This window comes from Photinus pyralis, unplaced genomic scaffold (assembly GCF_008802855.1).
Source record: "Photinus pyralis isolate 1611_PpyrPB1 unplaced genomic scaffold, Ppyr1.3 Ppyr1.4_LG1, whole genome shotgun sequence".
Classification (NCBI taxonomy): Eukaryota; Metazoa; Arthropoda; class Insecta; order Coleoptera; family Lampyridae; genus Photinus; species Photinus pyralis.
In genome coordinates this window covers 45,384,521-45,412,409 of record NW_022170249.1, presented here as the reverse complement: position 1 = coordinate 45,412,409, position 27,889 = coordinate 45,384,521, and the positions used below count along the sequence as shown (strand labels likewise).

The window sequence follows — 27,889 nt, the reverse complement described above, 5'->3', positions numbered from 1 at the left end:
TACAAGGCCGTGTAATTTGTTAACCTTAGGGGTAGGGCTACATGATGTGGGGTTGGCGACATCTGGGCGTCATCCTCGAGCGTAGTTTAACGTGAAGGTTTTTCAGTTTTTTCCTTTCTTCTACTACAGTTTTCGTCCGATTCTTTTCAAATTGGTGTCGTCGGAAAGATGTTGTAAACGCGCACAACTCCTACGTGGCGGAATTTTGTTTTTTGTCCTAGGGGCGAAATTAACGACCTTTTGCTAGGCGCGCGCGCGCGTTTTCGAAAGGTAGTCAACTTCGGGCACCTTTTTTCCATTGCGAATTTTGTCACGCGGTTTAACATTTCGTGAATTTCGATACACTGTCTCTCTTTCAGCCTTTCTCGTGTCGCCAATAGAAGCTCGAGCAATGAGAAGTGTCCCAAAAATTAAGTACTACCTTGTGGAAGCTTTTTAGCGAAATCCACCAAAATGTGGGTGTAATATAAGTATGCACCGAAAAAGGAAATGTGGCCTCTGACAAGATCTAACAGTACTGATAGTGGAGTGAAAACTTCAAACGCGAATTTGGGGTGAACGGGAAGTCGGAAGTGGATACCGTCAAAGAGAATGTGTTAGCCACCGACACGATCTTCCTGATGATGGTGGAGTCAAATCTTCAAACGCGAATTGCGGGTGAACGGGAAGTCGGAAGTGGGTACCCACACAGGGAATATGGTAGCCCCCGACACGATCTTACTGATGGTGGAGTCAAATATTTAAACGCGCATTGGAAGGAAACGGGACATCGGAAGTGGATATCGACAAACCAGGGAATATGATAGCCCTCTACAAGATTTTACTGATGGTGGGGAGTCAAAACTTTAAACGTGAATTGCGGGTGCACGAGGAAAGTGGGAAGCGGGTACCGACAAAGTGAATGTAGTAGCTTTCGACAAGATCTTTTATTGATGGTTGAGTCAGAAATGGCTAATAGAATACTGATCTGCCACACAAAAATGCGCTGAAGTCCCTTCCATCTCACACAAGGACTTTGATAATTTTTTATTTTTGGATGTTTTATTCCGTGAACGAGTTATCTTAAGTATACCTATTACATACTCTGCTATTACACACGGTCCTGACTAATTGAGCGTTGAAAGCTTACGGTGCCTTACAGTCGTACGAGATATGAGATATGATTATCTGATATATTACAGGAAAATTGCTGTTTACTAGGCTATCTCTGTTTTTTTGCGCTATAATTGAGCAAGGGCTGATGCAGGGGGGGGGGCGGTAAGGTTAATAAGGAAAATTTTTGAATTCTACTTTTAAGTTTTTTAGTCCCTGTAATCCGAGTAGCTACGCCACTGGGTATGTACTTGTCACCTTCTATTCTATAACGTCAACACCATCATCATGGTAAACCATATACTAATATATATGTGGTAAACACGGATATTATATGCATAAATGCACTGAACCATCATGTATTTATGTGCATGGCGTATATGAGCGGGGGGCGTGTCCTCATTAGAGATTAGACATTCCTCAAATAGTCAAAACTGTCAACGTTCAATAGTGCAGTGGTCGTTGCAATTCATAATTTGCTATTTTTATTACAATTGGTTTATTTCACACCATACTCCCTTAAAATATTATTCTCCGATTTAAGAATAAATCATAGCCATTAGCTCGCTTATATCAGTTTTCTCTACAACTGCAGCTGAGAAAAGTTCCATGCTATGCTAGGTATGCACTTGCACATGTATGCAACTAAAATTGTTGCATTATTTGTTTTTAGTTTACCTATCTATTGTTAATACTATAGAAGTTTAGAATGGCATGTTACATACCTCCGACTACGAAGTATTTCAATCAAGATGAACATAAAGAATTGATTGAAAACATTTTGGAAGGTAGGTCGCAAGAATGGGTATCATCTTACTCTTACTAATACGATCTTATATTTAGGCCATGGTGATTTGAGCAGATATATCTCCTATGAGGAGGAGAATGAGACATATCGCTTTAACGAACAAGACGAAGATGAGTGGAGTGGTAAGTTTTGTGTAGCTGATACCAATAAAGTAACAACTGTACGAAAACCACCTCCTCATTTCATCTTGGTAAACTGCATAAAGCTTTATAAGAAGTTGTTTTGTTATGTAACCTCTCTCATATCAGTGGCATAGCATGATACGAAAAAAGGGGGATTGTCTTTTTTTTTATCAAATCTGTTGTGAATGTGCTAGGAGCGGGAAATAACTCGGTTTACATTTTTTGAAACACGCTAACACCAACACTTTTTTCTAGAAATGGAAGCTCTCGAAGAAAGAGCAGTTATTAATTTTTTTGAAAAATTTAATGATAAATATGAAGATACAGCAGTTAATTTTCAGTATTGCTGTTTGAGGCAAGCAATAGAATACTCTTGCTTCGCACCAGAAGATGAGGTAAGTAAACATAGAATCGAGCATAGAATAGAAGTAATGTATAATAACTTGAACACGAAATTAACTGAATTTTCTAATTATAAATGAAGATCACAATTTATTCAAAGTGGAGGGTGTCAAAAAATGATGTACTTTTTTCCTATTTTTTGTTACCTATGTAGTTGAACTGTTCACAATTAAAGACTTTGGAAATGTTATGCGTTACACGATGATTCTTTAACTTATCCTTATTGTTGGTTGTGTAATTGCACTGCTTACTTGGAAATATTATATGCGTTAAGACGACGATTTCTTAAATTATCCTTATTATTGGTTCAAAAATCAAAGTAATATGATAAAATGTGACGTTTTAAACTATCCTTGCTATTTAAGATGTAATGACATTGATTGCAAATAAAATTTTTGCAAGCGTATTTACTTTTACAGCCGTAAACACTACGTTATTGATTACTTTTGGCCATTATATAAAACAAAATGGTTTCTCCCACCTGTATTAATTACAGTGTGCTGCCACCAGAGGTCTCACTGTTAATCTGAATCGCGAATAGAAATTATTGTTGAATATAAAGGGTGACGGTAAAACACCCTGTATATTTTTAGTTGTTGCGATGTCATTTGTTATTAATTTTTTGTCATTGTTCCCATCTTATAATTTTTTCCGAATAATTCCCCCTAAACAAGGCTGACTTTCATGAATCGTAGTTTGTTGTTTGTTGAAATTAAGAAATAAATTTGAGCAATAATGTTAATCCGAATATAGAGCAACATTTTGATAATGAGGAAGTTAGATTTAGTGATACAGGGTGTTGCAAGGAAATGATGCAATTTCTGAATTTCAAAGTGCCATAACTATTTTTTTTCTCTAATGGAACTACTACTATTTTATTTTGCTATTCGATATTCTTTTGTATTCTGTTCATTTTTTATAAGGGATGTCCTTTGTTTAAACCCAGTTTTTTGTTTATTCTATATTTTTTACAAAAATACGTACCCATTAAATAATTACCAACATGTATATGCACAAGAGTAGTTTTGTACACTATGACACGACTAATCGTGATTTTTTTACAGCGCAAAGCACTAATATTATATTTACACAAGGATGACGATAAATTTTCTCAAATGGTTTGTGAAGAATTTGCAGGCAATAGTGATCTCCATAGCATTTTGGAAGTAGCCTTTTCAGTTTTGCCTTGGGATCTTGAGGTTAAGACTGATACACAGGGTGCCTTGCAAAAAGCTGTAGAAAAATGGCCTGAATTAGATGTAATTAAAGAATATATTTGTACAGAACAGTCCGCACTGTTCATTCTCCTTTCAAACAATGATACTGTTGGTATTTTCTCTAAGTTTGGAGGGGATCAAACGGCCAACGACTTATGTACGATGATAGAATGTGTAGGAAGAATTATATGTCCATGTGATGGTATGTCGATGGATACTGATAGTGATGATTTCAATGGACGCATAGGGTACTAGTCATTTTAAATTTCAGCATGACTAAAGCTTTTTTAGGGCACAAGAATATCAGCAAGATATGTGTAATAAATTAGGCAACCGGGACTATGACTCCTACAAAGCTGATGAATCTGACCAGTTGAAAGAGAAAATTGGTTATTCAAAGTTTGGTCCCCCCACTGAAATCAGTGGTTACAGTGAAAAACAAAAGCAGAGTATAGAGGACACATTCCAAGCCATCAAGACACAAAGCGGTAAGTAATAATTTTAATGTTTACCATTCAAATGTTTGCTAAGACTGCAGCTAATTTCATGCTACGGATTGAACTCAAACTTAAGCCAAGTACTCATTAGCAAACTGTAACGGTTGCTGTAATTAAATTTCATTAATTCAACAAATCGATATATTTCGTCTCGTATTTCGTTTAGCAACTTACCTGAATAATAATTTCTGTTGATTCAATACGGAGTAACGCAAATTGTCGCAATTTCACTCATGTTAAAATAGGTCAACACCCAAATGCGCCTCAAATCTACAAAGTTGAATTCGGAAATCAGCCCTACCTGCAGTGTTGCCATATAATTCTCTGCACGGCTTGGGCTTGTAAATATAGATGGTTGTGGTAAAGTGACGGTGCGGCCGGTAAAGTGACAGGTGCGGCCAGTAAAGTGACAAGCGCCATGAAACGTAGTCTGTTCTGCCTCTGTCATGGAAACCAGAATTACCTGACAGAAAGTAGGCATGAAAATGAAGGTTTCAGGACGATTTTGGGTAAACAACTATTTTTCACTACTAGCGTCTGATAACATGATTATTAACGTTTTTTTCACTTATAATTGCACAAGAGGTTTGTATTTTACCGAGTAAATTTGGGTTGTTTAGGTAATGAAAATCTGTTGCCTAGCAATTAGACGAGAAAAACTGTCAACTAATAAAAATGCGACACCGCAGGTGGAGCATTTTTAGGTTGACAGTTTTTCGAGTTCAATTGCTAAAAGGAAACAGATTTGAATTGCAACAACCCAAATTTACTCGGTTTAAATACAAACCTCGAGTGTAATTCGGCAGGACAATTTAACGAACAAGAAATTCACCAAACTAGTCAATTATTGACAGACGTCAAGCTAATCATATGGGAAAGGATAATGCGATAATTGTTCCAAAATGAATAAGTGAAAAAACCACTAGTGCATTTGTCGCTGGAAAAGTTGCAGGTAACTTTTGCCGCTGTCAAAGTGACAATTACACTGCGGCTTATGCGATTTTTTATACATGAGTTGAATTGTCACTTGTAAAGTTGACTTTCTCAGCAGTTGTTTAAAGTGATTAATAATGAGGTCATTATTAACTAGTAGTCAATAATGAGAACTGTCATGCTATCACTTTTAGAAATCACAACCCGAAATTTCGCTCAATAAACGTTTAGACTTTAGACAAGCTCTAAAATGAATAATTGCCACTATCCTTCATTTTCAGTGTTCATCTTTGTTTAAATTGAGTGTGGGTCTGATATAAAATGAGAAACTATTGTTTTTATTTAATTTAATAATATATTTTAAGTTGATAAAATTTTGCAGGTATTTTCTTTGGGTAAAATTTCTTTATTTTTAGAGTTTATTTATTATGCATTATTTTTGTTTAAAATGAACAGGTGTGTTACAAGCTGGTGGGTTCAGACAATAATTGATTACATTTTGTTTACATAATACCATTTCAATGTCAACCGAGATTTTATATTACGTTTTGTGAGCAACTGATCATCTTTGAAAATAATATAATAATAATATATTTATTGCTGCAGTATCACTATCACAGTTTTACAGAAGTCAAGATATAATAATAATAATCATCCCGCTTTATCTATGTTTAAAATATTGTTTTTAAATTCAGCAATATTGAAAAAAGCATGTTGGCGGTGGCGCTTTCTGCAGGTAACACATTTCTTTTAGAGAGGACGCTTAGCGTCAAATTCCTGCCTCTATGGAGACCACTGAGTTCACCATACACTCGCGTGAAACACTGTGGATCATTGTAAGAAATTGGTGAAGATGCATTTGTATGTACCTACGTTGCAATCCACATTGACAGTTCGCTAGTGAGTACCCAGTTTTTAGGGAAATGGGTGCAATCGTTAATCAAAATTACTTACTTTTTTCAGTTATGTTTTTTGTATAAGTAATTAAATCAATATTATTTTCAGAAAGATATTCAGAATATAAGGACTGTGTGACAATGGCTATTGTATTCAATTGCGTAAAACCGCTTCCCAATGAAGTCAAGAAGCGCAAGAAAAAATATGATGATTATGACGAATATACAGATATAATGCCAATTGCTGTGTACGTTATTCGTAAATGTTTCGATAGTCCCAACCCATGCAGAATCATAATTGATCACGATAATCGTGTTTACCAATCGTGGTCCAAGTACCTGGAATTAAATAAGTTGCACAAGTGTATAATGGTATTTCCTACAAACGGTCGGTATTATAACATTGATGGGAAAGTATCTTTACAAACGCAAGAATCTCCGGCTTGTGGAATTGATCAAGCCATTTTACAAGGAACAGATATCGCTGCTACGACCGTAGGCATGGGCACGGCAGTATTTCTCGGAGTGGCTGCAATTCCTGCAATTACAATTGCACCATTAGCAATAGTGGCAGCCTCTGTAACTGGTGCCGGTGTTGGTATATACTCAATGGTGCGGAGTAGTATGACCATACACGATAGGCGAAAGCATTGTCAAGTGTGTTTATTCCTATGTTATAATTTTGTTCTATTATAACAACTTGTTTTAGAGTATGAGCTTTGCTAATTCGGAGTGCAGAGGAGCCTATTTAAACATAGTTGCAGGTTCTTTCGGGTTTGTAGGAATGGGAGCTACAACAGTAGTTTCACAACTGGCTGCAAGAGGTGTTAATATAAGCTCGGTTAGTAAAATTTTACATTTACAAGACTAATTTTCCTATATCGCGGTATTATATACATGCACATACATACGTATTTCACTCGATGGTAACTTAACTTTGGCATCCACTACTTTATTGCCCAAAATCGTTCCAAATCCATATTTGTGCACCAATTTTCTTGGGAAAAGGACGTGAACTACCACAATTAAAAAAAATTCTTTTCACTAAAGGATTTTGGTTTTATTTTTTAAATAACGCCTGAAGAAGCTATATTTTGTGAAATACATTGATGAGCATAAACGTAATTCGAACGTTTAATGTTGTTCAAAATATTTTTTTTATTTTGTTAATCCGTTGGCATTACAATATTCCGCAAAAACAGAATTGATGAACGTGCGTGCAAACCGAGGTTCAAACTAAGTAAAATTCGAGTTTACCATCAAGAAGGCGCCGTTTAGCTCCATGCAGCCCCTTAGCGACACAGGGCAAGGTGACTGCTTCATGATGCAGTATTAGATGCTATCAACAGCGGTTTGGTGACGTGTTCGGTAGGGAGATAAATTCTTTATTTTTGAAAATATTTGAAATTTGAAAAAAAATACATCTGAGCAAGCGGGCCCTCTTCCTGCTTTTCAATACAATTTCCGCAATTCGCAGGAAGGTTTCTGCATTGAATTTATAACTATCTATAAATTCAATGGTTTCTGTACAAATTATGTGAAGCATTTTCCTGTAACAAAACAATTTGGATCATTGCTAAAATAGGACTTTATGATCATTTAACCGGTTTAATATTGGATCAGTAGGAATTACGATGGAGAGAATTGTGGCAATAATTGTATCCATAATAGCAGTATCTGCCAACTATTGCGGTTACAATTGATGCCTTATGGCCGTTTGCACCGACAAATTTAAGTGGAGCTTAGCTTAAGCGTAGCTTAATAGCTTAAAATCCATGGCAACGATTATTGAAGCAGTGGTTGCCATGGATTTTAAGCTAAGCTCCACTTAAATTTGTCGATGCATTTGTCGGCCATTAATTGTGTTGCCATGGTAATTTCTACCATGTGACAAAATCTCCCGTTTCCATTTTTATAGTCAAATGGTTACAGCCCAACTTTAAACAGCCTCCCATCATGCTTAACACGTGCAGAGTACTAAAAAGATCATTTTTCGTAAAAGTTCTTTGTGTGATTACATCAGTTCTATCAAAATAAACGCCAAAGACAAGACAACTTCCTTTAGTAAGTTAGAGTCTAGACTAAACACACACATGTTTTCAGTACCTGCTTAAATATAAATATGTTGCTCAGAATCAGAAAATCATTTCTAATTTCTCAGTTTTAAACATGTGAAAACTTTATTTTTTATTTTTTTTAGTTATTACACATTGGGCAAATCATAGGCCATATATCTAAACAAATTCTGAAAACAATGGGATTGTCTTATTTCCTACAAAATTCAAAGTTTTTGAAAAAGTTGAAATAATTCAAAAACCGTTCCGTGTTTAGGCGCATATAGCATAACGATATAAAATAACGAAATTCTGGTCTACTTCCAGTAATTTAATTGTCATATTTCAGAACATCAAAATTGGATTAAATACCATTAATGCTTTGAATGTAGGAAACAGTGCAGTTGCCGTTGCAAACTCTGGTTATGAAATTGTCCATAACTGGAAGGAAGATAAAAATGTGTCCGCACTGTCCATTTTGCAATTATCAGCCTCCGTCTTATTTTTCCACAACGCTGTCGTAAATTTCAAAACGGCTAGCGTTATTATTGAAGATGCTCAAACAAGTAGTCTAAATAATTATAAGGAATCTTTACGAAGTAACCGTCACAGGTATGGAGAACTATGAATATATTTAATTAAATTTAACATCTCTTTTTTAGAAAATCTTTCAATAAACTTTTAAAGGAGACAATTCGACAAACTGGAAATGCAGAGAAAGGAAGAGCTGAAGTAATTTCATCTTTATCAAAAATTTCTTCCAAAGATGAAACATTTGCCTTTTTAACACAAAATAATAAAAGGTTTAATAAGTATGGTATTAAATTTGCAGCTAATAATGGGAGGATTACTTTAAATGGAATGTCAATTGATATATCAAATTTGGAACAATTATCTGACATAAAGTCATTCTTTTCCGATTTACCACCAATTCCCAAACAAACAGTGGCACAAGTGAAAAGCGCTACTTTTCAAATTGGCGAAACATTTAAATCAATATTTACGTTAGACAATATAACCTTGGGTATTCGATGTTGCCGCTTATACATGGATGGCAAATCTACTGCAGAAATATTTACAACCCTTCTACAGCATTTTCAACCAGTGATTCAAAAAAAAATATTGCATGTGACAGTGGCATTCTTTAAAGCTGTTCCGAATGTTAACTGGATACAAATATGCCATGATAAGTTTTCTATGATACATACAAATCCATTGTTTATAGCAGTTCATCTTGTCATTCGGTTTGTGAGTTTACTACTAAAAGAATATAAATCGGCCTTTTGCAAAAGATACGGGCCGTCGAAATATGACAAGAGTGAAAAAACTGTCTACTGGCTAAACCAAATTATGAATACTTTTGTTCATGGACCTAATGTCAGCATACACCTGTTGCGCAAGTTTATTAGCTGGGTATTTTCATTTGTTTACAATGATCTACAAAACAAGAAGGAATCCAAAAAACAAGTTAAAAGTGAAACACAAAAGAAAGAATGTAAAGTATGTAACGGTTTCTACTATGAAAGTTGAGCATAGTGAAACGGCAATGGTAGTAAAAAGAAAATATCACAGTATTTGTGCCTTGTGATTTGCTTGCTATTGTATTTTTAGAGCATATTTGTACAGCTATATTAAAGAATTTTTTTAAAAGATTTTTTTTTCATAAGCAAAGAAGACTATCGTTTACCCCTTTTAAGACTTGATAGATCGCAAAAAGGTGCAGTATGTGCTGCAATAAAGTTATATAATTATCTACCTGTTACACCTTGAACTAGCAGCACATTTCCCTGTTTGTGTTATGGCCTGCATAAGTGCAGCGACATAATCCATCTCTGTTTAATTTGCAGTTTCTTCTACAATCAAATAATTTTCTAAACTAAACCCTAGCCCTGGAATTAATCCTATGCTAAACATTCTAATCAAATCTAGATCGAAAAAACATACCCTACAAACCTTTTTCAGACAAAACTCGGCAGACTCCTATGCCTAAACATCTTACAAATTTCGATAACCATTAACCTCCACAATGCAAACTTCTCTTTCCTGTAAATAACCAAAGTACCAAAATAATTTTACCGTATGGCAAAACTTCCCCAATTTGAATTTAAATTAACAAATTTGACCTAAGTTTCGCGTTTCGAGCGTCATAAATTGATGCTGTGTCAAAAATGAATGCTTTATGTAATGATACGCGGTCAAACAATGCCACCTAGCTGGCACAAATTGCCTTTTATTTTCTTCTCTCCCTTTAAAAACCCTTTTAGGGCACAACTGGTTCCTGACGAACAAAAATCTTAACTTTGTTTAAAACTTTTATAGGTTTGAAGAAGGCCTTAATTAAAGTCCGTAAATTCCAATGAAATCGCTAAAATTTTGAATTGAAATGACAGTCATATTAAAAGAATTTTGGGAAATAAAACAAAAAAAACCTGAATCACAAATCTGACACACAATTGATTAATAACAAGCAATTACAAGAAAGATATCCGGATAAAAAAATCAAATACAAATAAAACCTGTAAGAAAAAGTTAAGGCTAACAACGCCTTTTTGAACCCATTTACAAAACGGACAAATAAAAAAAGGAACAATTCAATAAGTACTCGCAGATTAGTCGAATTAATATCCAAATTATCTGGTCGGGACAATTGGAATACGATAAACACTTTACATAGAGCTGACAGCTTTTAAAACTCACTTTTGTTTAACACATAACTTCGGTAATCCAACAACTTGTTGGATTTGGGTAACCTTTAACCAATACCATTGTTGAAATACTTTATTTAAACAATACCAATACTCATCATGGCTGATTGGGTGGTAAGATTTTTAGTTAATAACCCTTTATCAAAAACGGGACAGTGACAAAAAATTTACAAACTTTATTAACAAGCGCAAAGAAACAAGAAAATATAAATATACATGAAGTAAGTACATAGTAAGACCTTTTTTGACACGTTTTTTTATTGTTTTCTTTGGCTATCGATTTCGGCCAAGTATGGTCATCCTCAGGCCGAGCTATAATATAGAATATAAGAACGTGTCAAAAAGGTCTTACTACGTACTTACTTCATTTTCCCACACCTTTCATATTAAAGAGAGATGGAACACTACATCCAACAAATAAATATACATTTACAGTTAAAAATGAATACATACTAAATTATATAAACTCATTCGCTCCTGTAAAACATCGAAGAATTCATTTAAAGAATAAAAAACAAAGGAAAGTTTCGCCCTTCGCGTTTTTTTAAACATATGAAGGGAAGGAATTAACCTTATACTGTGAGGAATGTAATTGTATATCTTCACAGCTATTACTGTATGTGAATTATTAAGCGGCAGAGCAAAGCGATGCAAGCTTTATAGGGGAGTCGATGGTGTCCGTCTATCCGTGAACACGATAACACTGTCAAACGCTTGAACCGATTTGGTTCAAACGTTGCACAGTTGACCTATATGCCACAAGTAATAAGCCTATTTAAAATGGGTCAAATCCAATGACCCCGTAGGGTAACGCCTCTCTGCCTCTGGCAAACGCTTGAACCTGTTCGGTTCAAACTTTGCACAGTTAACATATTTTGCATGTACTAGGACTGTAATGGGAGTCAGGCAAAAATATTACAGTACTAGTCAGGTAAAGATCAACCTTCTAATGTCAAAATAGCCCTGAAATTCAGATTTTCTTGACGGTTTCAGGTAAATATTATGGAAATAGCTTGATGTATTGTGTATCATCAACACTTAATTTTCGTACTTTGTCTTTTTTCCAAGATAACTTATGTATAAATAAAATGGGAATAATTTCCAAAAGTGCTATAAGTTCCTAATGTTAATATCTAGGCGCGTTTCTCTTAAAAAAGATTATTTCAAAACATTTTAATAAACCCCAGCGTTATTGTCTAGCTAAAACATTCACCATTGACAGGAATATTCGACCCCTTCTGCATCTTCACTCAGAAGTCAGATATCGATTGGTGGAATGAAATCAAGCGTTTTCGGAACAGAGTAGTAGGTAGGTATACTGTCCAGCCTTAACGGCATGAAGTTATTTAATGCTGTAATTCATTATGTTGATTAAACACATAGGTGTATTAAATCCAACTCCCAGACAAAAACAAATAATAAAGCACGAATCCTTGCAGTACAAGGTCCGCTATCTGGAGCTTGGCTCAAGTGTATTTCTTCTGCCAATATTGATACCATGTTGGACAGCCAATGCAACTGATATGGAAAAGTCGTAGAGGAAAATGGCTATCACGGTTTAAGCTGCTTGTCTAGTAAAGGAAGACATTCGCGACACACCGAGTAGAATCAGTTTTCTTTCTTACTATATATACACGGTAATTCCTGCCTAACATTTAGTCACCTATAATCATTGCATCCTTATACCAAACGGCGAAACAACTTAATTGATCTATATACCTCAAAAGTGAACAAGCAGTGGTGATAGTCCGGTCACTTCCTTTGAGCTGGGTTAGTCTCTACCTCCTTTGTGTAGGTGAAATAGTGACTACAGTAGTGTGTGATCATCACTTTAGGTAATCCAACTGCCAGTACCTCGCATTGCACAAACACGATCAAGAGGTGCTGCATTTAGTCCAAATTCTCACTTGAAGGGCTGTCATACGTCAAGTTGACATATAAGGAATAATCCATATAAGCAATCTTCTGACGTAACACAGGCACTAGACTACACCTTTTCCACTTTTATTCGAGAAACTATCAAGTTAATTTGAGAAAGTATCAATTGTATTTGAGAATAGTGATTTGTATTTGAGAAGGCATCAAATGAATTTGAGAGTAGTAAATTGTATTCAAGAAATGGTAAAATTAAGTATTTGAGAATCAATAACAAAATCACATGTATAACATAGCCTGATGCTGCTGCTGCTGTTGCGGTACTACATACAGTAGTGGAATTATAAAAATTTGATTCTTAATTATAATTCATTAGGAATAATATTACATTCTAGAAATACAATAAAATTAAATGATAATTTCTCAAATACAATTGACTATTCTCAAATACATTTGATGTTTTCTCAAATCCAAATGACTATTCTCATCTACTTTGACGTTTTCTCAAATACAAGTAACAATTCTCAAATACAATTTACAACTTCTCGAATAAAAGTGGAAAAGGTGTAGATCAATGAGTCACACAAGACCCACATCAACCACCTATTCAGCCTATGAGTGAAACCACCCCTGTTCATGATGCAGTGGGTTAATTGCTGAACCTCATAGACGGCAGTGGTCAAGTTGCCCGGTATAGGCGACAAATGCGTTTCGTTGAAGCCGTGCGACAGAATGAGATGGTGGAATAACTATTTCAATCACTCTTATTTAGCCAGACTTGTAGTAACAAGTCTCTGCATTTAGTACCGAGTTTGTTTATTAGCACTCCTAATAGAAGCAGAAAATACGACCGTATGAATTTAAGTGAAATACAAAAATTATGTCAACGAATTTAATGTTATACTAGTGTGAGAGAGATAAAGATACTACCACTCGTCTGGCTTCTCTAATAACTAAACAATGCTAATCATATATCTATGCTTGTTTCCCTTCCAGTATAGTTCAATGATATGGTACCTATACTGTCCTATTCAAGAGTATATTTGATTTAAATTAAATATTAACAGAACATGGTCAAAAACAAAATAATTGTGATAACACTATAAATATTAGTGATTATCGTTAATAGGAGGTTTAGTAGCTGCAATTTTTAAATTATACAATTGTTGTATTTGTTCATAACGAAATTGATCCAAATCTTCATCCTGCAAGTTCATACCCAATTTTCGTGCTGTTTTCGGGCCTCTTAAACCTAATTGCTCAGCAACGGTAATTGCGTAAACCTAAGAACAGAAAGCTAAAAGTCTGTGGGAAGCTGCAATTGACCATCTTACCGTCCATTCGTCAATAAATATATTGGCCTCTTCAGGATTGCATTTTTTGTGTTTTTTAAATTCGTCGCGAACATATTCATTGCCCAACATACACAATTCGGGAGGTAAACCACGGTTGAGTTTTAAAATCGTCTTATACAACTTTTTAACTGATCTACTGTGATTGATGATGGAAGCCATTCGAATTTGATATTTTGCCGCCCAATATCACATGTTTTGGTTATGTTCACTGATGTTAGTTAAATTAAAATAAATTTGGCTTAGTTTTTATAAGTGAGAGGCACCACTTTTAGAATAAGTGTCTACAAGTGATATACATTACTCGCTCACTGCCTGAAATGTAAGAAAAATATGATTTCTGTAGGAGCAGTGATCGACACTGTCACCAAATGAATGTGTACAGAAATACTAAAGCAATAAGCGATGAATGAATGTAGTGACAAACTACTTTCATCCACAAATGAACATCACAACAATAAACGTACTTTAGGTTTGCAGTTGGGCATCGGTGGCGATAGTAATTCAGGTCAGTGATATTGTGAATAGAGAATTGTCAACTGCGCCGATTTTTACAGATGACCAAACCCCAACTCCGACAAGATTCATACGGAATTGTGAAGAAGTAGGTTTATTTCAAGATTTACAAGACGTTAACCCTTTTGAGGAAACCTTCAGGAAGGCAGCAACAGATTTAGCAACACACGGCTCTTTACATTTGCCACCTGTGGCTTCGAAAGATGAAAGTTTACATACCCCACATATTTTTCCACACATTCCCCAGGAAGGGGTAAAGTACTCCAACAGCGATGACGAATTCTCACTCAATGATGATATACTCGTGATAGATGAAAGTGAGATTCATCAAAGTACCACTACGCAAAGTATTGTTCCACAGGTCACTAACAGTACAAATGAAACTGTACGTGTACCTGGACAAGTTGAGGGTGCTGCCAAGAAGGTAGTAGGGAAGAAGCGTGTGGTCCATTTGCAGAAGCAAAGAGAGCTAAATCGTGCTGCTCAAGTACGTAGTCGTGCTAAAAAGAAAGTGATGTTTCACACATTAGTTGAAGAAGTTTCGTTATTAAAATCACAGACAAAAGAGCTGGCAAAAGAGAATGAAAGACTAAGAAGGGAAGTGGTTTGGCTCAAAACTATGCTGATGTACCATAAAGATTGTCCGGTAGCGAAGGACCCACGAATAAGTATGTTTCATACTTCATATAATATTAATCATAACCTTTCTTGGTTTTTTACTTTTTTCTTTAACCTTTTCTTCGGCAAGGATTGTGTGATCTTGTCATTTCCATTTGATCTTGATCTTCTGCCTCTTATGATTTTTTCTTTTGTTTTTCATTCTTGGTAGATATGTCCACGTTCTTTTATGCATTCTACTGCACTAGTCATTGACAGTTTTATTCTCGGTTTTATTGTATATTCTGTGGATTTTACCTAGGATTTTACTGATTATATCTTCACTCTTTGTAACTTTTTACAGTGACCACAAGTTCCAACTTAGGGTTGCCATCTCAAAACTCTACCAACTAGGACAGAAAGCGTGAAAACCCCGGATTTAGGGGTTATAAACCCGGACATATCAACTGAATAAAAAATATTTTCTAATCCAAAGAAATAAAACAAACAATTAATTTTTCTAAATAAAACAAGGCGTACTCTATCACGAAACAAAATCTTCTTTAACTGTTAGGAATCAGCAACGGCTTATCTATATTTTTAAATTCTTTAAATGAAGCAATAATATACTTTTTTAACAAAATAAAATACAACATATAAGAAGCTAATAACAATATTTTTTAAACAACAAAAATTTTACTTTTCGGGTTTTCGGTATTTTCCGTCTTTCCAATAGCGTTTAGAATATCTTCCTTACTTAAAAGAAATTTATACAAATCTACACAATTATAATCTTTGAAATTGTACTTTATTTTTATCACTGACGAGACTGTGTTGAGATATTTGAAAATGCCTGCTTTCCTTAACGCCTTGATTTAGTTTTAATTATTGTAAAATTAGGTAGTAATGAAAAAGTAGTGAGTTGTTTTTCGTTGCCATGAACAGTTAGTTGTAGTAACACAAAAATCGCTGATTGAATCTGTTTCATTTTGGTCATTACTTTTTCCATATTTTTGCTCACTTGTGTTCATTAAAGTGTTTTCTACTTTCTTTGACTTTCGCTTCTTAAAAGAACTCCAAAGGACTGTTTCAATATTCAATAAATTCCTTTATTTTGTCCACTGTTGTGCCACTAGTGAATTTTGGCAGAAAGATTTTTAATTCACCCACTCAGTACCTCAAAACCCGGACTACCATTGAAAACCCGCCCGGACGCCCCCTAAACTAGGATAAATCCGGGGAAATCCGGACGGATGGCAACACTATTCCAACTTGACCACAACCCTAAACCCATAAGCTGTATATAGCCTATAGGTACTATTTTCTCCAAGTTAGAATCTTTTACTATTATACTGCTTTCACACCTCCGGATGCAGTAGGGGCTCTTATATGGACTATAGGCAGCTATTAGTAATTTGCGGCATTTTTCGATAATGCTATCCTTGTTCCTCACCGCAATGATGCCACTCTGACATCAAAACACAGCAACAATAATCTCTTTGTGCTGTCATTATCACGTTTTTTAATAAAAATAATATGCACTATACTGCATCTGGAGGTGCAAACGCGCTATAGACACCTCCCTTTTGTTTTTTCAACAAAAATGTTTAATTTTTCCCGGGATTTATTTCTCTTTTACTTTTACTATATGCTTGTAATTTAGACATGTTACTATAGTACGTATGTTTATAAATTCTTGGTGTAAAATAACATCTTATTTTCAGTGGAAGAAGTGGAAAAACTGAGAAGAAAAAAGGCTCAACACTCTGTCCCCACCGTGTTAGTTCCTGTTCAATCGAATCAGTCATCACAACTTACACAATTAGTCGCGCTTCAACCTATTACTGCTGGAGTATTGCTTAAAATTCCGAACGCACCCAAGCCTATCATACCAAAATTAGCTCCTCTTCGACCTAAGGGAGCTCATTGTACAGTAGCCTCAGGAGTTTCCAATGGTACGTTAAATGGGATAAAAGCGGAAAAAATGTATTAAGTTTAAATAAAAAAAACATTCTCTATTTTGTGTAAGTGAAGAATTCCTGAGTTTCATTCCTAGTACTAACAGTAACATTTTGCTTCGATTACTATGACCCCTAATAGTGTGAGTATGTAGTCTCAAACTGAAAGTAGTGTTGAATGAAGCAGAGATAAGAGAGGAAAAGTATACAGTAATACAAAGCAAGAAATTAAATGTTCATTGCAAGATCCACTAATTAAGAATTAACAATAAGCCACTAAATTGTCTCCCCCTCTTCAATCCAATTTCGCGTTTGTCATTTTCTGTGGTATTCTTCAAGCCTTCATCATCATCAGTCTCTACTCCATACCTACTCTCTCATAACTGCTTGTTCCGTGTCTTCAACACGCGTCTAGGCCTTCCTTACTCTTACTTCAGATGTTTATCCCGCCCCCACTGTTTTCAATTGCTTTACATCTCTCTTTTATTGGCCCATTCTTCAAGCTTTACTCATTCTTTCTTTACCTTACTTTGGCCGCCCCCTTACCTTTCCTATTCCAGTTGTCCCTCACATTTCTATTAGCGTAGGCGGTACAAATTTTTTCGCTGCATTTTGTGACAAAAGCATGAAACTCGGTACACGTGTTCATTAGGTCCAAATAAAACTTTTGGCCCGCAGCACCCATCGCAATTTTCGTGTGGGTTCAAAATTTGAACACTTTTGTTCAAAAGGGTGTTCAAGATTTTAAACCTGTAAAAATTGACGAATTTCGGCATTCTAGTGGTCGTTTTTGAATGATTTAGGGTCGCTGGTGCTAATGGAGGCATTAAAAAAGTTGCATATCTGACCCTTAGGCCCCAAATCTGGAGTATTTTCAAAATAACGGTTAAATTTTGAATTTGATAGTTTTAACCCTGCGTGATGTTTCGGATGTCGATTCCAGCTAATTTGGACGTGCACTACTACCTAGAAATATTACATATATTGAAGTTAAAACAGTTTTTGGTGTGTAAATAGGCCGTTAATCGTTCAATAATTTATTCAAAATTTGGAAAATCCATACTTGAAGGATTTTGCCGTTCTTGGTGTCGCTTCCATATAATTTGTGGTTGCTGATGCTAATTTTGTATTCAGAAAACAGATGCGACTCATAGTTAGGCCCTTTTCATACTATTTTACCTATTAAAAGGGAATGTTCGGCGCAGTCATACCCTTGTTGCCCCGGATTGCAACAACTATTCAATGACAAAGAAAGACGAAAGAAAGGGCAGTTCATTAAGATTCTGAAGTGGACGTGTTCTCTGACGGGATATGTCGCCTATGCTTCCATTATTGCCCTCCCGTCATCGTTTGTTGGGAAATCTGTACTTCCAGTCAGTCTTGAGCTCACTCCATGACAAGTAACATCTCGCAGCGAGCTAGTTCCGTCCGACTCGTGCCCCTTGAAGCAAGAGTGTCGCCAGCTGATGGCCCAGAGATGGGCAAGTTGGCATATGAAGGATAAAAAATTATTAATTGTAGGTATAGTGCAGAGCACATAAACTTTTACTGTTATACCGTCTTACCTCTACAACCACAATAATTGTAATAAGGAATTATCGGTCAAGAAAACCAAGACACTTTGGTTGCTTTGCATTTTGCTACTTTTTTTAATCTCTAGACGGACGCAGCTTCCCTTCCCTGCCCCCTCTGGCGACGCACTTTCTTTGAAGTGAGGATATCGCAACGATACCGTGAAACGCCATCGATCGCGACGCAGTGCCTAGGTGTTCCCAGAAGTCGCCGAGGCAGCCCCCAAAATCCATCAGACGGCGGCCATCACCATCAGCGCACCGCTGACCAGTGAGACTGGCCCCGCCAGAACCAGCTCCCGACTGGTCAGGTCATGGTGGTAACGGTCTCTCAATATGCGCCCAGATTTCCTACAACGACGCGCAGGGCCTAAAACGCCTGTGACTCGCGGCCTAATCGTATCGGCCGCTGTCTGATGGATTTTGGGGGCTGCCTCGGCGACTTCAAGGCACGCCCAGGCACTGCGTCGCGATCGATCGCGTTTCACGGAATCGTTGCAATATCCTCATTTCCAGGGGCACGAATCGGCCGGAACTAGCTCGATTTTCCAAATTTTGAATAAATTATTGAACGATTAACGGCCTATTTACACACCAAAAACTGTTTTAACTTCAATATAATATTTCACGCAGGGTTAAAACTATCAAATTCAAAATTTAACCGTTATTTTGAAAATACTCCAAATTTTGGGCCTAAGGGTCAGATATGCAACTTTTTTAATGCTTCCATTAGCACCAGCGACCCTAAATCATTCAAAAACGACCCCTAGAATGCCGAAAGTCGTCAATTTTTACAGGTTTAAAATCTTGAACACCCTTTTGAACAAAAGTGTTCAAATTTTGAACCCACACGAAAATTTCGGTGGGTGCTGCGGGTCAAAAGTTTTATTTGGACCTAATAAACATGTGTACCGAGTTTCATGCTTTTGTCACAAAGTGCAGCGTTTACCTCGATATTCAGTTGTACCGGCTACGCTATATCATGTCTCATTTAAGCGCTTTCATGTTACCTCCTGTTCCTGCTTCTCCAAGCTTGTGCCGTCATTGTTAAGCATGTACTGTATCTGTATCTCCATAAGCACCATACTGCATCTGTAGGTGTAAACGCGCTATAGAATCATTTCAAAGAAATGTCTCCATAAATAAGAAAGTTGGCATTGTGCATGCGCACATTGATCGTCAATAATTTTTTCGGCTCGGATGCCACTAAAAAAGAACGAACTAAATACATCAGGGTGTTATCCATAAGTATGTAAAAAATTTGGTGGTAGAGGAGACCAAAACATCGGGTTTTTGAACATGAAAATAACAAACCTGAAAGTAGTTTTCGAAAATTCGGCAATTCTTGGCCGGACAACTAAAATGAAGAGAATTCAACCAAATTTGTTGTGTACTTGGACCATTATACACCATGCGGAAGTGGATGCCAGTTTTATTGTAAGTAATAATAAAAATAAGTTTATTTCTGTTAATATGATTATACACAATAAGATGATCGTAGTACCACAGATGTAAATATACTGCCATTGAATTATACTATTTACATCTGTGGTAGTAAGGAAGGTGTAAAATCTAGGATAAAAAAAGCATTTGAGCAAAAGCGGGACTTGCTAAGTTCCGGGATAAATATAGGAATAAGGAAAAGGCTGCTAAAAATTACATATATGGAGTATTAATAGATCTATACCGATGCGAAACCATTACGATGGAAAACAAAAGTAGGATAAAAGCATTCGACATATGCTGCTATATAGAAGAATAATGAGGAGTAGCTGGATGGATAGGGTAACAAACGAAGCAGCCTTAGTGTAGAGGAATATAGGAAATGTGAAAACCGTAGAGAGAAGGCGAGATAGAATTGAGTGAAAATTACTCAATGATAGAATGATAGGGCGCGTGCATGGACACGGAGGTTTAGTACACATATAGAAGGTAATGTCAGTGAGAAAGAGAGGGGTAGGACATCAGAGGCGTAGGTACAACAGACCTTTAGGCTATGAAAGAAAGGTACAGACCGAATGACGTAGGCAAGGACAGTTATATTAGCGCGGGATAGGAAAGGGCGGAGGACTAACGAATCCTAGGAGACTCCGAGAAGAAGAACTTAAACAAGTTGTAAATCAGCATATGTTTGATTAAAGCGCATTTTTGGTAATGCAAGTCAGTATTTTATTAGCGAAGTTTAAAATTATCGATCTCACGAGTAATTTTGGCTGCGTTAAATAATTAATTTTATTTAATTTCAATTGACGGTACGTCTTCATTTTGTAAAACAAATCACAAAGTAAATAATAAGTTTTTATACTGGTAGCGCTACCTAACGGTAAAATTATAGCACCGCCGAAACCCATATCGAAATTATTTTCTTCAATTATCGATCTCACAAGTAATCTAACTCAAAATAGACTAGTGCCTGCACATCTACACTATAGCAGAAAGCTTTTAGTGAACATTTGAAGTCTCTAGCTATTGTAGTTGTGGAGATCTAACGCGGACAGCCGGCCTGCCAGCAATGACGAATATAATAGCGTATTTTTTTCAAAAATGCGCTAAAAATCTTAAAGCGACAACATTTTCTTTTTCCACAACTAATTAACGGGAAAAATACAGGAAATTCTTGTGAAACGCAAAAATCCGACCTTCGCTCAGTTAGCGAAACGGGGACTTTCAAAAAAACACAAATGGGGACTAATTTTGTTTTCACAACTAACTAGGCACAAGAAGCGGTAATATGATTTTTTCGGAGATGTTTCGCAAGTAAGATATTGAGATTTTATTTAAATTTTCAAATGAATCCTTGCGTTGAGTGAAAGAATCGATTCTTTCACTCAACGATCCTTGTCTATGATGATTCTTCTTCTGATAATCTGATCTAGTGATATAGTTGCCTATGCGCTCAGGAGACATCAATCCCACTTGAAAATCTAAAAGGCTGTACAGGGAGATGCGCGTTATCCTATCCTGGTCCAGAACATTATAATATCTCCCTATTTCCCTGCTGAAGGTGAAAAGTAAGAATAGCTAGGAAAATGTAAAATGCATCTACAGAAACCTGATAAATTAATTGAAATTCTATATGGATCCGTATTTATTTCATTACCTACTGCATATGACGTAATGAACGACAAATGACATCACCACGAACTTCAACGATAAATTCCGATTATTACAGGTACCAATAACACCTGAAATCCTTGCTTTTGCTTTCTACCGAGTTTGGCATAAAAAATTTCAACGATCAGTTAGAACGCAAGACGGTGGTCGTATGGTACGTACAAATAACGGGTAGTAACCAAACGCAATATGTTTCTAAAAATAATAAAACGATAGTGCAAAATAAAATTTCTTAGTTTCATTGGTGAGCGTGTTTTATAAATGACCGAAAAAGGCAATTTGGGAATTTTTTTTGTCATTTGAAGACTGATTAGGTTTTATTATTTTCTGTGATATTGTGTATAAGTGTTTTTTTTAAAAGGTAGGTAGGTACTTTTGGATTTATTTGAGTATGCTAACGCATGTGCGGTATTCCGCCCAGCTAAAAATTATTTAAAAGTGAAGGAGAAAAAATTTTAATTGTGAAATTATACAGTTTTCAAGGAGACTGTTGCGTGTAGGAAAATTGCAATGCTACTTTACACTTCATTAGAGGGGAAATCACCAAAGCTGTATTTGATTTTTCCTTACCCACCCCTTCACGATTATAAGAATACCTATTCATAAAAAAAGTTGAAGATCGCAAATTCAGTTTTCCCAATAGCATTTGCTAAGAAATATCGACTCTACCTTTGATTATAATAACATCATGCATGTCGGTCCATAAGGATATGCTCTGCAGTTATCTACATCTTCGAACTTCATTACATCATTTTGGAGTAGGTATCATGTAAATGTTTTAACAAACAGGTAGTTGTACCTACTTTGTCAACACGTACCTATTTTCTATTTAAAACATGGACTGAAGAGTTTTTCGTTTCGTTTTCCATACGTGAAACTCGGCACGTATTTTAGCAATGGCATATTAAACGTCTCATGAATTTTTAAGTCATATAGTAGGCAGCATCTTTTAGACATACCTACATAGGCGTAAAAAGTTATAACTAGATAGATGTGGTTAATCCAAAGAATCTTTTGTCGTTCTGGTCTCGGGGCTGTGCTACACCGTACTACCAGTTTTCATATAACATACATGAATACTCCACTAGGTGTAGAGACAATATTAGCTCAAAATCTATTCGACTTACAACATCTCGGAACTGTAGTAACTATTACGGGATAAAATGTTATAATAAGTTACCCTCAAATCGCGTCTTTTATCTTTCAATAAATTAAAAAATGAGGTAAGTAAATACCTTAAATTACACCCTTTTTATTCTGTCGATGAATTTTTAAATGCGGAGTGGCATCTGTAACTAGGTTGTTGTACTAAAATCTTTAAACTAAATAATTCATTTATGTTTGATCTAAGGTAGTAGTTTGTTGCTATATAAATAATTTTAGAGTTTGTCATTAGAAACCGATACAATAAAAAACGTTGTTCATATTGATGTTTAATAGCAGTTCTTATTCAATTTAATACCATCAACATGGTAGCAGAGCGTGGTTCTTTCTAAATATTCGTTGGGACGTCATTCAAAGAAAATCTTGGTTGCTAGCGTGGAATAGATAGCGCAGCGGATCGATAAAATCGGAATCAATTTTTTTTTTTTGACAAGAGACGACACGAAAAATGGAAATTCAAGGAATAGAAAAACTACGGGGTATTGAAAATTGGAGTATTTGGAAATTTGCTATAAGAAATTTATTACGAGGAAAAGTGGACGCGTATGAAGTTTGCATTGGGGAAATACTGAAGCCAGTGCAATTAGCTATTGAAGATAAGGACTTTAATCAGGCAGAATACGATGCAAAATTCAAGGCTTGGGACAGGGGAGATCGTGCAGCAAGTCAGATAATTATTAAATCTCTAGAATCAAAGGTTATGGCGTTGTTGGTTTCATGTGAAACGGCACGGGAAATTTGGCTCAAATTGCATTCTATTTTTGAGCAACGAACCAAACAAGCTGCGCATACTGTTCAAACTGAATTTTTCAATTTTAGTAAAAATCCTGCTGATAATATGGTGACTCACATTGCTCGTTATGAGGAGCTGGTTCTGCGCATGCAGCAGCTGAATGTGAAACCGGACGAGTCTTCACTCGTAGTAAAGATGCTCGATTCTCTCGCAGATGACTACGAGGGCCTTCAACAAGCTTGGTGGGCGAGATCTGAACAACAGCAAACATTTGCGAATTTGGTTGAAGTGTTGACATCGGAAGAAAAACGTCGGCAGCAGAAAACAGGAAAACAGGAAGAGTTAGTCGCACTTTTTTCTAGTAAGGCCTACATAAAAAAGAAATATGCCAATAATGGTGGCAATAATTTTAATAAAATTAAATGCTACCGGTGCGGACGTGTGGGGCATATCCGGAAAAATTGCAAAAAGGGAAAAGAAGACAGTGAAGAAAAATCGAAAGACGAGGCTGAGGCTCTCAGCGCGGAAGATGGCGATGTTTGGATTGTTGATTCCGGAGCTACAGATCACATAACTCGTCATCGTGAGTGGTTTTTGTCTTATGAGCAGTTTGCAGTTCCCTTAAAAATTTATGTCGGCGACAAATCAACAATGGACGCTCTCGGAAAAGGAAGTATAAAATTTCAGGCTTATGTCGACAGAAAGAAAATAGAATGTCACATGGAAAATGTTCTTTTTGTGCCAGGGGCACGAAGAAATCTTTTTTCGGTCACGGCTGCGTTGGACAAGGGCATGAAGTTCAGATCTTCCAGCGAAAGATGTGAATTCACTCGGGATGGAGTTGTAAAAGCATACGGAGTTCGAATGGGTCAATTATTCAGGATGGTAATTCAAATAACATTTCCGAAAGATTATGTAAATGAGGCCAATCTAACGACGAAAATTACACTTCAAAATTGGCATGAAAAATTTGGACATCAGAACAAACAACATGTCAAGAAAATTTTGAAAAACAGAAAATCGACTTCATCGAGGACGAAACATTTTGCGGAGCTTGCGTGGAAGGAAAACAACACCGGAGTACTTTTGAATCACGAAATCAGCGTGCTACGACGACTGGAACAGTTCTACATGTTGATTTGTGCGGACCAATGGAATGCACTTCGTTGGGTGGTGCTAAATATTTTGCGTGTTTTACTTGTGATTATTCAAGAATGCGATTTGTTTATTTCCTCAAGGAAAAATCAGAAACTGCTGGAAAAATTGTAGAGGTGTTACAAATCATAAAAACTCAACTTGGTAGATCGATGAAAACCCTGCAGTGTGATGGAGGAAAAGAATTCGACAACAGCGAGGTTCGAAAAATATTGAAGTTGGACGGGGTGAATTTGGCGGTGTCAAATCCTTATACGCATGAACAAAATGGATGCGCTGAACGAACAAACAGAACAGTGGTTGATTTGGCTCGAACAATGCTTTTGGCTAAAAAATTGCCAAAAATATTTGTGGGCGGAAGCGGTCAATACTGCTGTTTACATTTTGAATCGCAGTGGACCAAGTGGAGTTGAAAACAAATCTCCTTACGAACTTTTCACGGGGAAGAAGGTGAATTTAAATCGTTTCTATGTTTTTGGCACAGATTGTTTCGTGCACGTACCGAAAGAAAAGAAAAATAAATGGGACCCAAAAGGCAAACGAGGAATTTTTGTCGGATATTCTGACAACATTGACGGTTTTCGTATTTGGTATAAATCGGAAAATCGCATCGTTCGCAGTAAATGCGTTGTTTTTGAACCAGAACAGTCTGAAAAATTATTGGCATTATTTCCGGAGAAGACAAGAAGCGCAGATAGTCAAGGTCCCGAAACATTTCCAGGAGAAGATTTCATCGATCAAGGGAATTTGCAAGATCATGAAGAAGATTTTGTCGATCAAGAGACGAGCACACCAACTCAAGAAAAGGAATTGGAGGGTAAAGCATCGGAAGAAATCTTGGAAAAACGACATCTCAGAAATCGGAACGATCTCAAAGCACCAAACAGATTGTTATATGCAATGATTTCGGAAGTTGTTGAACCAAAAAGTTATAACGAGGCCATAAAATCGGCAGAAAAGCAGAATTGGGTTACCGCCATGAACGAAGAAATGGCATCATTGAAAGAAAATTCGACGTGGAAAATTGTTGAACTGCCGGAAAAGCGAAAAACTATTTCTAATCGCTGAGTATATCGTGTGAAACGGGATTCTTACGGGAATGTTTCGCGGTTTAAGGCACGTTTAGTTGTCAGAGGATTTAGTCAGCGAGAAGGTATTGATTATAATGAGACATTTAGTCCTGTGGCACGACTTGATTCAATTCGGATAGTTTTGAGTATTGCAGCGAAAGAAAAATTGAAGATTGCTCAATTTGACGTCAAGACTGCATTTTTTATATGGAAAAATTGATGAAGAAATTTACATGGATCAACCTGAAGGTTATGAAGATGGAAGTCAGCGTGTTTGTAAATTGCAGAGGAGTCTTTATGGTTTAAAACAATCCCCAAGATGCTGGAACGAACGGTTCAAGGAGGTTTTAATTTCATTTGGTTTACAGGAGAGTACAGCTGACTCATGTTTATTTTACCGTATTTCCAAAAATGAAAAACTGATAGTCGTTATTTATGTGGACGATGGATTGGTTGTTGCCACAACAAAAGAATCTATTAATAAATTCATTGGAAAACTCGAAGAAGAATTCAAAATGACAGCGGAGCCAGTCGGATGTTTTCTCAATATTCAAATTAATCAACATAACGATGGAACAATTTTCATTAATCAAAAACGGTATGTTGATGACATACCTAATTGAAAAATTTAAAATGACAGAAGCAAATTCAGTTAGTACGCCAATTGAAAGATGTCAATTAACAGGGGAAGAAATGAAATTTGAATTGACAAAAGCCCCTTATCGAGAAGCAGTAGGGTGCTTAATGTATTTAGCAGTATCTACTCGTCCTGATATCACGTTTGTTGTAAATTATGTTTCACAGTTTCTGGAAGAACCAAGGGAACAGCACTGGACAATGGTAAAAAGGATCATTAAATACTTGAAGGGCACAGCTGAAATGGGAATTTATTACAAAGAAGTTGACACTCAAGTTAACGAATTAGAGTCATACAGCGACGCAGATTTTGCAAGTGACCCTCATACAAGACTGTCTGTCAGCGGTCTGGTTTTTAAATTTTGTGGAGGTGCTATCGTCTGGGCAAGCAGGAAGCAGAAAAGTGTTTCCTTATCTACCACAGAGGCGGAATATGTGGCTGCCAGCGAAGCAGCTAAAGACATTGTATGGTTAAATCGTCTTTTTGGGGAAATTGCACCATTAGAAAAAGTACCAACGCTTCGTGTAGATAGCATACGCGCAATAAAACTCGCTCGAAACCCAAGTTTCCACAAGAGATCGAAACATATTGATGTGCGGGCGCATTTTGTACGGGAACGAGTTCAAAATAAGGAGATGAACATAGTGCATGTTGCAAGTGAAGATCAAGTTGCGGATATTTTAACTAAGCTAATTCCAAAAATTCAATTTCAACATCTTAGAGAAAAATTGGGGATGTTTTCATTGTAACATAAATGAAAGTTTAAAGTTTGAGGGGAAGTGTTGTACTAAAATCTTTAAACTAAATAATTCATTTATGTTTGATCTAAGGTAGTAGTTTGTTGCTATATAAATAATTTTAGAGTTTGTCATTAGAAACCGATACAATAAAAAACGTTGTTCATATTGATGTTTAATAGCAGTTCTTATTCAATTTAATACCATCAACATAGGTATTACTACTTTTTTCTTTTGTAGTACATGTTTTTGTTTTGTTTCTTTAGTGTTCGTTTTATCTACGCTACTTGACGAATCTGATATAGTCTCAGCACTATCATAGAGTATTTACATTATTATTATTATTAATATAAGAAAGAAATCACAACGAAAAAGCTTAAACTGGAGGACTAGTAGTGGTACAGACAGACAGTACCTACTGTCAGACAAAGTGTGGACGGTATAGTATCGTTCATGTTCCTTATAGAAAATGCGTTAAAATGGCGTCAAGATTTGCGTTTATTGGTAGTATCTGCAGTTATTTTTTATCTGAAGTATCTTTACAAATAAATAAATCGATCATTTTATCGCCTAAAACATTCTTTTGCACACCCATGGATCCTTGGATGTTTTCCCTTAGTGAGAACCCCTCGGAGCACCCTCTTCCGATACTCCCTTGTGAGTACCTACCCTCTTGCGACATTT

At 36.2% G+C, this 27,889-nt stretch overlaps 4 protein-coding genes across 5 annotated transcripts in view; 3 read left to right on the top strand and 1 right to left on the bottom strand.

Moving 5' to 3' along the window:
• Positions 1 to 1,356: 1,356 nt before the first annotated feature.
• Positions 1,357 to 9,671, top strand: LOC116172933. Of its 2 annotated transcripts, XM_031490215.1 has the most exons (10): positions 1,360 to 1,713; positions 1,766 to 1,880; positions 1,936 to 2,022; positions 2,278 to 2,417; positions 3,489 to 3,889; positions 3,933 to 4,129; positions 6,077 to 6,624; positions 6,677 to 6,808; positions 8,371 to 8,633; positions 8,684 to 9,671. In XM_031490215.1, exons 2-10 carry the CDS (start codon positions 1,802 to 1,804, stop codon positions 9,549 to 9,551), a joined length of 2,715 nt encoding a protein of 904 aa, XP_031346075.1. In that variant the 5' UTR covers positions 1,360 to 1,713; positions 1,766 to 1,801; the 3' UTR covers positions 9,552 to 9,671. The 2 variants fall into 2 exon arrangements, with proteins under 2 accessions (XP_031346081.1, XP_031346075.1); XM_031490221.1 differs by lacking the exons at positions 8,371 to 8,633; positions 8,684 to 9,671 and having other exon boundaries at positions 1,357 to 1,713; positions 6,077 to 6,626; positions 6,677 to 6,809.
• Positions 9,672 to 13,479: 3,808 nt separating this feature from the next.
• LOC116172957 (succinate dehydrogenase assembly factor 3, mitochondrial) lies at positions 13,480 to 14,154 on the bottom strand. The gene is made up of 2 exons (XM_031490245.1): positions 13,936 to 14,154; positions 13,480 to 13,884 (listed from the first exon to the last, which is right to left on the bottom strand). Exons 1-2 carry the CDS (start codon positions 14,113 to 14,115, stop codon positions 13,711 to 13,713), a joined length of 354 nt encoding a protein of 117 aa, XP_031346105.1. The 5' UTR covers positions 14,116 to 14,154; the 3' UTR covers positions 13,480 to 13,710.
• Positions 14,155 to 14,319: 165 nt separating this feature from the next.
• On the top strand, positions 14,320 to 17,084 carry LOC116172949 (transcription factor atf1). Its single transcript, XM_031490233.1, has 3 exons — positions 14,320 to 14,461; positions 14,511 to 15,137; positions 16,791 to 17,084. Exons 1-3 carry the CDS (start codon positions 14,359 to 14,361, stop codon positions 17,057 to 17,059), a joined length of 999 nt encoding a protein of 332 aa, XP_031346093.1. The 5' UTR covers positions 14,320 to 14,358; the 3' UTR covers positions 17,060 to 17,084.
• Positions 17,085 to 21,827: 4,743 nt separating this feature from the next.
• The window catches only part of LOC116179188, a 40,533-nt gene continuing 34,471 nt past the window's right edge, over positions 21,828 to 27,889 (top strand). The window contains exon 1 of the mRNA XM_031498907.1: positions 21,828 to 22,070. The gene's annotated coding sequence lies outside the window, so the exon portion shown is untranslated. The remainder of the gene's footprint in view (positions 22,071 to 27,889) is intronic.